General features: G+C 31.3%; 1 protein-coding gene across 1 annotated transcript; it reads right to left on the bottom strand.

Moving 5' to 3' along the window:
- Positions 1–4863: 4863 nt before the first annotated feature.
- LOC108485801 (probable pectinesterase 53) lies at positions 4864–7717 on the bottom strand. The gene is made up of 5 exons (XM_017789647.2): positions 7148–7717; positions 6667–6856; positions 6382–6588; positions 6037–6272; positions 4864–5121 (listed from the first exon to the last, which is right to left on the bottom strand). Exons 1-5 carry the CDS (start codon positions 7510–7512, stop codon positions 4974–4976), a joined length of 1146 nt encoding a protein of 381 aa, XP_017645136.1. The 5' UTR covers positions 7513–7717; the 3' UTR covers positions 4864–4973.
- Between the last annotated feature and the right edge of the window lie 1848 nt (positions 7718–9565).

The following is a 9565-nucleotide window of genomic DNA, read 5'->3' as shown; positions in this document are numbered from 1 at the left end:
ATATTTTGGGCTGGGCTGAGCCCGAGCCTAGTAGACGGGCCTAAAATTTTGTCTGGGCCTGGCCCGAACCCGGCTCAGCCCGACCCATGATCACCTCTACTACTACGGGAATTACGAGATTTGATCATTGAAATGGGGCGTACTTATTGATCTTGGATGAAAAGAAACAAATACTTTCAATAGGGGAATTGACGACCGGAAGAAAAACAATTCAAACGAGAATTGACTTTGATTCGAGAAGCAAAAATAATTTCAACAATGGAGAGAAAATATTTTGCAAAGAAGAAGATGAAAAAGAAAAATGGAGAAGAAATAAGGAAAAAAAAAAGCAAAAACTCAGTAGAGTTTGGAAAAGAAAGTTATAGTTCAATTGTAACTAGGAAAATGGGGTTAAATACCTAGGATTTTCAAACTTTAGGGGGCTATATGATAATTTACGCCTGCTGCAGAAAATAAAATAGATTTTGGGGATTTGGGTGACTCAAACTCGAGTATAAAAAGGGGAGATGTGTATGTGTAACAATTAGGCCTAAAGTTTATTTCTAGTTAAATTTTCACTCCTAACAATATATATTTTGGTAATGGTTTTTATCTTAGTTTGTTGAAATTAAAAAGAAAATAAATGGGAGAGGAGTGACTTGAATATAAAACCTCTATGGAATACTCTAACTACTTAGCCATCAAACCTAAGTCATTTTTTATTTAATTATTTCAATTAACTTTCTATATTTTGGGGCGTGACAAACGATGTTACAATTTTTTAAAATTCACAGAAGCATTTTAATCAAAATAAAGTATTTAGACTTAGAGGTGTCCATGGGCCGGGTCAGGCCCATACAAAAATTTAGGCCCATTTTCTAGGCCCGAGCCTGGCCCGACCCGAAATATAGGCCTAAAAATTTGTCCAAGCCCGGCCCAAAATAAAATTATTAAGCCTGAGCTCGGCCCGGCCCGGCCCAAATTTATATTAATTTTTAAACTTATTTCATTAAATTAAAATTTTAAAATATAATAAATCATCAAATACATTTAAAACAAATATTAAAATAAGAAACAAATAAAAAAATTATATTAAAACAATTCTTAAAACAATACACAAATTGAAAATATAATAAAAAGTGATTATATTAAAATTAAAAATAAAATGTAAATATGATTAAAAATAAAAAATAAATTTAGTATATAATTGGGCCGGGCCCGGCCAAAAAAGTTTTACCCGAGCCCGGCCTATTTTCTAAACGGGCCTTATTTTTTTTGCCCAAACCCATATTTAGGGCCTATATTTTTTTCTGAATCCTCTCATTTTTCGGGCGGGCTGGGTAGCCCGGCCCATGCACACATCTAATTTAGACTAACTAATGACATTATAAAAGTTGAAGTACAAAATTATGTAAAAATTAAAGTATAGAGATTAAATCTCAAATTTGAGTAAAATATAAGGATTAAAACTAAAATTTAACCATTAAAATTATTGGGATTAGAATTAAAATTTAGCCATTACCTTGTCATGTCAAAAAAGAAAAAGAAAACGTTGGGCATGTGACTGAAATTTAACCATAAAAATTAGAGGTGTTGGAATTAAAATTTAGTCAAAAAAAAATTGAGTGGAATATAGGGATCAAAACTAAAATTTAATCATAAAAAGGAGGTAGAAAAAATTAGACATGTGTCATGTAAGGAAGGCATCAGGGCTATAGATTTAAGTGAAATATAATGATCATAATTAAAATTTAATCATAAAAATTTAGAGGATTAGAATTGAAATTTAACCAATATTATCTTGTTATGTAAAAAATAGAAAACAAAAAGAAAACATTAGATGTATAGATTGAGGTGAAGGCGACAATCAATTGAGGGATACTTCGTCCAATTCGGATTATGGGTTCATTTTGCAAAATCAGCCCCCCAAAGCTCATAACCTCTGAAGTTTCATAGCCCACAAAATTAACCCAATTTGTACTGTCCGATCTACTATAACTTCTAGATTCGGTTTTCATTTTTAAAAATCATGCATGAATTTTAACCGATACGAGTTTAGACAAAATCGCATAATATTAATAAAAATTAAATATTTATTTTTTAGTTAAATTTTTCTATGTGGATTATTTAATATACAAATTCTATAATATAAAAATTATTAATTAAGGTTTTGTTTGTAATTTGAAAAATTAAATATTGAATTTCTAGTATTAAATTTATATTATAAAAATAGTAGGTATTATGTTGTTTCATAAAAATAAATGATGATCTTTAAAATTATTTATTTTGTATTTTTAATGTTATAAACATAACATTTTATGCTATTTTGGATAGTTTTGATATAATTTTAATATTTTTACAAAAAAATTATTTATTTTAAATATAATTTTAATATTTTGAATTGGGTGTAATTTGAGCACATTAATTACACTTTTCAATTCTCAATTGGAATAATCACATAGTAACGACAGACAATTACACTTAATCTAATTATCTTATGACTTTCTAAACATGTCCATACATAATTTAAATTTAAAATTTTATTTTTATACAACAATAATAATATTATAATTTTAGAATATATATTTTATTTTTAAAATATAATTATATGTTAATTACTAATCTTATTTAAATAATTTGAAAATTTTATTGATTAAAGATAATTTTCTATAGATATTAACCTACTAATTAACTAAATTACATAATATTTATTATTAATTATTTATACATGGCTAATGATCAATTGATTATAGATATGAGCATATGTTTAACATTAGAAAAGTATAATTAAACAAATATAGAACGCTAGAACAATTAAATAAAATTACTTACGAGTTTTGTTTTTATATTGATTTTATTGGTAATTATATTGTTGGATGCTTTTTTTTGTTTTTACTCACGCATTATATACAATGATTTGATTTTAGGTTTTGCTACTTGTTTGGAGATGTTTCCTTAAGTATTATAGATAATTTTTTACAATAGTAATTAATAATTTTTAAAATTTAAATTATGTGATTGTGTAATTACAATTTATATTATCAAACATGACAGAAAATTAGGATATAATTACACTCTATTAATCAAACAGTGTAGGAAAATTACAAGAACATTGCAATTACTACCCTATTAATTGCACTTTCATTCAATTATTATGTGTTGTCCAAACACACTTTGAGCGATGAATAATTATCCACCTATTTATCTTATTCAATTTGAAATTTTGTATTAAATTAAAATTTAAAATATGTCATAAGTCATTGTATTTTTATTTCTAGGATTTTAGTCACTCTACTTTCAGATTTCAAAATTCAAGTGCAATTATTAACACTATTAAAATTATTTTGTTAAATTTAGGTTTATTAAAATGTTATTTTTTAGTTACATTACTACCAATAAATTTAACAAAAAAATCCATAATACTAACAATTAAACCTGAATTTTAAAATTTGAAAATAGAAATCAAAGTAAATTCTATGACATAATTTAACTTAATTATTTTTTTATTTCTCAAGATTTTTACAAGAACGATTCCAATAATTAATTAAAATTTAATATCATTATAAAAAACATTTTAAAAAGTTAAACACTTTAAAATTTCTTATTTAATGAAGCGAAAAGTTTACACCATAATTTGAAATAATTATTTAAAAACATATAATTGAAAATTTTATTTTATTTGGCAAAACAAATCCCATTTCTTCTTGTACTTTCTTTTCTTGTTAAGATATTTCAATTCTAATTTTTGTTATTTTAGATTTTGGGATTTCGTATGAATTGGGATATACATTAAATGAAATTTGTTGTCAAATTTTTCTAACATCGACACACCTCCAATCACTTAGAAAATGTAACCTCTAGCATGTTAATTTATCTCAACAGGAGTTGGATTCTCTAGGAGAGTTTGAAAGTGCGTCTTAAACCATATAAATTTAATACGAAAACCATTTCAACAAGTACTTATCTTGGATTTTTAACAAACACTCTTGTTATCAGTAACTCATCGCCAATAATGTAACATTGTAGTTTTATTATATGGGAGATGAAAAACATAGGCTCTGATGTTCACTTTTTTATTGATTATTGATTGAGTTACTCGTTCAAGTTTAAAGACTCGCATAAAATATAAGAGAGTTTGGGTAAAAATGTTAGACTCGAAAAATTAATTAGGGTTAAAAATTTAGACCTGTTTAAAATATGAGTTGGGTTCAACCTGACTCATTTTCTATGTTTAAAATATAATATATTAAGTAAAGAATAGAATTAATCACCCAATTATTAGTGTGTTTCTATTTTGGTTAGTTTCCATTAAATAGTTAACGAAAGCGATGATGTAATATTTTCTAATTAGTATAATAACACTTATTTATATATTTTATTAATTTAATCTTAATTCTAAATAATTCAATAAATTTAATCTTTTACATTTACAAATTCTATCAACTTGATCCTCAAGTACATATAATTATATATAAATTATATATTATGAAAAAGTAGAAAATATTATATTATTTGTATAAATAATTCTTTTAGATTATTATTATTCTTATTATTATTAGGTAAATCATGGTGAGTTGTGGCTCACGTGACATGACATAGGGCTTAGGTAGGCTCAAAACGTCCTTCAAAAGCTAAGATCTCTAGTCAATGGGCCTAACATTGGTAGCTGGCATGAAGCCTACCGACTTCCCTTATTTTTTAAATCTATGATCTTCCTATGTCACAGGCACCCAAGATGAAACTTTAGCTGCTTGCCTGTTTATTGCAGGCCGAGCCTCCAACTCCATCCTAGCTTTCCCCATTATTCAGCAATTGGGTTACTTTGATAACTTTTTGCAACCAGGTCATCATGCAAATGGACTGATTAGAAAAGAAAGATTTAGCTATGGGTTCCAAATTCTAATTATCGATTTTATCATTGATTATAATATTCTTCCTTCATGTAGAAATGTATTATTTTTGTTGGTTAGATTGTACAAAAGCTTCTTTGATGATTACAATTTGATCCATTCGGAGCCATCAATGAAACTAAGAGAAAGAAAAGGTTTGGCTTCTTCATCTGTCAGTTCTCTTGACCATGAAACCCTGCCTGCAAAGCTTGCCCCTGGTCCAGTGCATTTGTACTGCCCATAAAACACAGTCCTGCCAACCCACATAAACCAACCACATCAATACAAAATTACAGACTTTAGCACCCCATCATGCATGCGCATGCTATATAGCTTCTGCAATCTTTGCTAAATTTATATAATAAACTTTCGCACCGCTCAGCACTAGAGTTAAGACTGGCGTGCCTCTTATCTTTTATAATCCCCCCCCCCCCCACTATTGCTACCTAATCTAATATTTTGGGTGGCATTGCTTACGCCTTTCTTTCTTTCTTTGCTTCTGCATAATGCAGTACACGTAGATTTTACAGATCAATCAAAGGAAAAGCACACAGTTTTGAAGCTCAGGTTCCTAATTAAGTATTAACCGCCCTAATTTCTTGTCCTACTTGTTTGCCAAATATATAAGCCTAAATTCTCAACAGAACAGATGAATGTTATGGTCAGGGGAATAAACAACTATTTATGCTTTCATTTAAAATAAAATAAAATTTATATTTAAAATAAAATCAAATTTAACATTCATCTAATTATAAAACAAAACAAATTTAAGTATTTTAATACTCGAGCTAATCAAATTTTTATTTAAGCATAGAGTAAATGATGAAAAACTTAATTTGCATAGGAAAAAATGATTGTATGAAATTGTGATTTCACGTCATCTATATCCTTTTCCATTAAGAGAATGACAAATCAGATTTTCACTACTAACTTTAACATTTTAAGTTAGATTTGAATTTTTTCAGTTTGAGGCAACGCTAAAGGATAAGCTGACAAACTATACCTAAAACACCAGCCATGCATCCACTACTACTAAAGTGGGTATATATATTTTATCCATTAACATAACCCAACAATTTCAGTGTTTAATAATTATATTTGTAGATGAAAATATGTGTATATTATATGCATGCATGAAAGAGAAGTGCAGGGGAAAGAAAGAAGTTACATTTCACGGCTAGGGTCGCCCCAGTTGTACCAGCCCTTTGGAATGATAATGTTGTCCATATAAGTGTAAGCAAAGATCACCCTGGAAAAAGGACCCCATGCCCTCCCTAGGTACAGTGCCCCCGACCCCGTGACCTTACAGTTCACAAAAGAGAACCCCGTGTCGTCTAACATACTCCCTCTTCCTTGTGCTGTTACGGCCCCTGTTAACGTCGCTATTGCATGCACGTGACACCCCTGAAATAAACACATCCCACTAATCAACATATCTTTCTTTCTTTTTTTTCTGTTTTTTTTTTTTTGTATAATATGTACTTATATACAGGTCGGGAATTAAGTTACTAACCTCAAAGAGGGAGAGGCCATTGCCAAAGATGAAATCCACTGAACCTTCAATGTAACAATCTTTATAGTAATGTCTGCCCAAGTGATCATAGAGGGTGTCTTGTGCTCCCAGGAATTTACAGCCCAAGAAAGTAGCTGTATCTGCAGATATCCTAAATGCTACTGCTTGTTTCCCTACTGCTCCTGGTGGTGGCACTGGTGTAGTGTTCTGCACCAGTATTTGATTTTGCAAATAAGAAACTAATTACATTGTAGAATAGTTAAGAAGGCTGATTAATTAAGTTACCTTGAATGTTATGTTTTTGGCTATAAAATAAGGGGAATTCACAGCAAAAGTTGCAGAAGCATAGGTTCCCAAAGGTTGTCCTCTTGGTCCAGGTGTTTGAGCTGTGTCTCCCCATTGGACAATTGTTTCATCTGCTCCTGATCCTTCAATGGTTATGAAAGATTTCAATGGTGGAATGTTAACCTTCTCTCTGAAATCAAATCAAATATATGTAAATATTTGTTAATTTCTTAAAGATAGTTTGAAAGACAAGATTGGTTTGAATTAGACTCTTTGGTCAAAAACCATATCAGAAGGCATTTTGATCAGGTAGATAAAGACAAAATTGGAAATTACATTCTTGTGTCTGTATGACAGTTTCACATTGAACAAGAATTAGCATACAAGTGAATGTAGACAAACTCTAGAATCTATATATATGTGCAGAGAAGCATAAGGACAGAGTAAAACTACAAATGAAGGAAAGCCACAAGGAACTCACGTGTAAACCCCTGCATGGACCTTGATGACCACTCTCACAAGATTTACTAAAGGAAGAGAATCAATGGCATCCTGGATAGTGGTGAAGTCTCCTTTGGCCGGATTCTTGTCCACAGTGAGAGTATAAGAAGGGAAAAGCTTGTTCTTTGCTGTCTTGAAAACTGAGTGATTAAGGCTACCAACAAATTTGACCCACTGCATGAATTGCTGCTCGGAGCCATTGGTTCCCGTCATTGTTGATTGCCTGTGGCTGTGCTTCCCTTTAGAGCTTCTGAATCTGATTCCTTTGGTATGACACAATGCATGGCCTGAATTCAATAGAAAGAAAATGAAGGTAATGTACAGAAAACGTTGAAACTTTGACATGGTTTTAGGAATAAAAGGAGAATGAGAGAGCAAAAGGGGAATGCAATATTAGAGGTTGAGTGATGAGAGTGGCGAGTTTCTATCATGTTTATATACAGCTTAGTTGGTACTTTATCGTTAGTTGGAAAAAGGTCTATATTATAAAAATATTGTTGTTGAAATAGAGAGAAAGAGAATGAAAGAAAGGTAGAGGTCACGGGTAGACAAACATGTCAAGAGTCAAGAAGAGAGAAGGGATATATGTGGGGGGGGGGGGGGGGAGCAAACAATCTAGGCCACAAGAGAGGACCAGGTTGCACTTTTTTTGGCATATAATGAAAACATATTTTTCCTTGTCTTAAATGAAATCTATTTCTCTATCAGCTCTTTCTTTATTGCTGTTTGTGTTGTAATGCCCGTGAGTGGTCTCTCCTTGTCCATGTTTTGTGTATGAAGAGATAATGGGATAGGAATCTAAATTTTTTTATCAAAATCTTTCTATCCTGTTTGATGATTACCTAACTTATTTGTATCATTAGAGTATGAGTTAATATTTAATTTATTGGTAGTCTATAAATTTATGTATTGATGATGAATGATAAAAATCTTACAGATGACCTCTTATATTCAATACTAATGTTGGGTATATTAAAATACATCGTTATATTATTTGCCAAACTGATGAATTTGGGTGGTTAGATTAGCTGGGCATGCAAAAGTTTTTATTGAAGTATTTAAAATGGCTATTTGTCTTTGGTAGCGCCTCTTGCTTGCTGTACTTAAATATAATTATAAATTAGTATGATTCTTTCGCTTCATATTAGGTTGAATATTTGTTTACATTAAATTATGGAATATAGTAGTTAAATGAAAAAGGTTGAGCTCGTGGCTTTGTAAAATTGAGATAAAAAATTTCTTTAGAGGGTCTATTCTATTGACATGTTTCTAAGTTTGCTCTATTGACATATCTTTGAGTTCTACTTGGTTATTGAGTGGTTTCGATTATTGGTGGTTTGCATGCGTGTGTCTACTGAGATAGGGAGCGATGGTGATAACATTGGGATGGAGAGGGGGATGGTGGCGCTTTCGCTAGAAGGGGGAGAGGAGGAGGGATGGCAAGACGATTTGGGAGGGGAGGAGAGTGAGGAGATGGACGATCTCTGTGTAGTTAGCAATTTTTTGACTGCTGGCGTTATTCAGTTCAAGACAATGAAATCGACTTTAGCTAATCTATGGCATTCACATGGTGACGATCTTAGATTTGGGAGATAAGTGGTTTTTGTTTCGATTTTATTACGAAATCGATTCTGATAGATTCTTGGAGGGAAATCCTTGGACTTTTAATGGTCATTTGTTAGTCTTTCATATATTGCAGAAAGGGGAAGATCTGATGGGGGTGCCGTTAGTCTTTACAAATTTTTGGGTTCATATCCATGATCTGCCATAAGGGTTGATGTCTGAGGATAAGGCAAGGCAGTTTGGAACTTTATTGAGAAGTTTTGGATTATAATACAAAAGCAATGGATAGGGGATATTGGGGTTTTGTGTGAATCAAGGGGCCACTGAAATGAAGGAAGAAAATTGTTTTGTCTCAAAAAAGCAGTATATATGCCCGATTCCAATATGAAAGATTATTTGTTTTTTGTTTCCTTTGTGGGTGATTGGGTTACTTGGAGGGATTTTGTTCAGTCAGAATTGTCCATGGTAGAAAATAGTTACTTTTAAAGTGGGATCTATTGATTAAGATAGTACCCAGAAGGATAATGGCAGGTAAGAGTTGTTGGCTTAGAGAGGAGGGTAATGTTTTTCATATGGATTAGGTATGAAGAGTATCAAGAAGAGAAGTGACTATTGGGCAGAAATATGTTCAAGGTTTTTTCCAAAACAAAACATTATTGAACCATACTGGTATTAATCTGGGACTGAATTTGGAGGGAAGTAAGTCAAGCGACTTTGAGGATGAGGAAAATGTAGATCCTGATTTGGACACAGTTGAGGAGGATTCCCCAATGGAGATTAGTGAGGGGAAAAAATGATCTCGTAATTCTGTGTTTTCTTCGGTTTCTGTGGGCAT

The sequence above is a fragment of the Gossypium arboreum genome, chromosome 6 (assembly GCF_025698485.1).
Source record: "Gossypium arboreum isolate Shixiya-1 chromosome 6, ASM2569848v2, whole genome shotgun sequence".
Classification (NCBI taxonomy): Eukaryota; Viridiplantae; Streptophyta; class Magnoliopsida; order Malvales; family Malvaceae; genus Gossypium; species Gossypium arboreum.
This window is presented reverse-complemented; position numbering and strand designations above follow the sequence as displayed.

What these genes read in the sequence shown, in the direction of transcription:
- LOC108485801 (XM_017789647.2), bottom strand. Translation starts at nt 7,512, where the DNA reads ATGTCAAAGTTTCAACGTTTTCTGTACATTACCTTCATTTTCTTTCTA. An exon ending in CCAAAAACATAACATTCAAG is followed by an intron (nt 6,589 to 6,666) that starts GTAACTTAATTA and finishes ATACTGGTGCAG; the next exon opens with AACACTACACCAGTGCCACC. An exon ending in GGCGACCCTAGCCGTGAAAT is followed by an intron (nt 5,122 to 6,036) that starts GTAACTTCTTTC and finishes GTGGGTTGGCAG; the next exon opens with GACTGTGTTTTATGGGCAGT.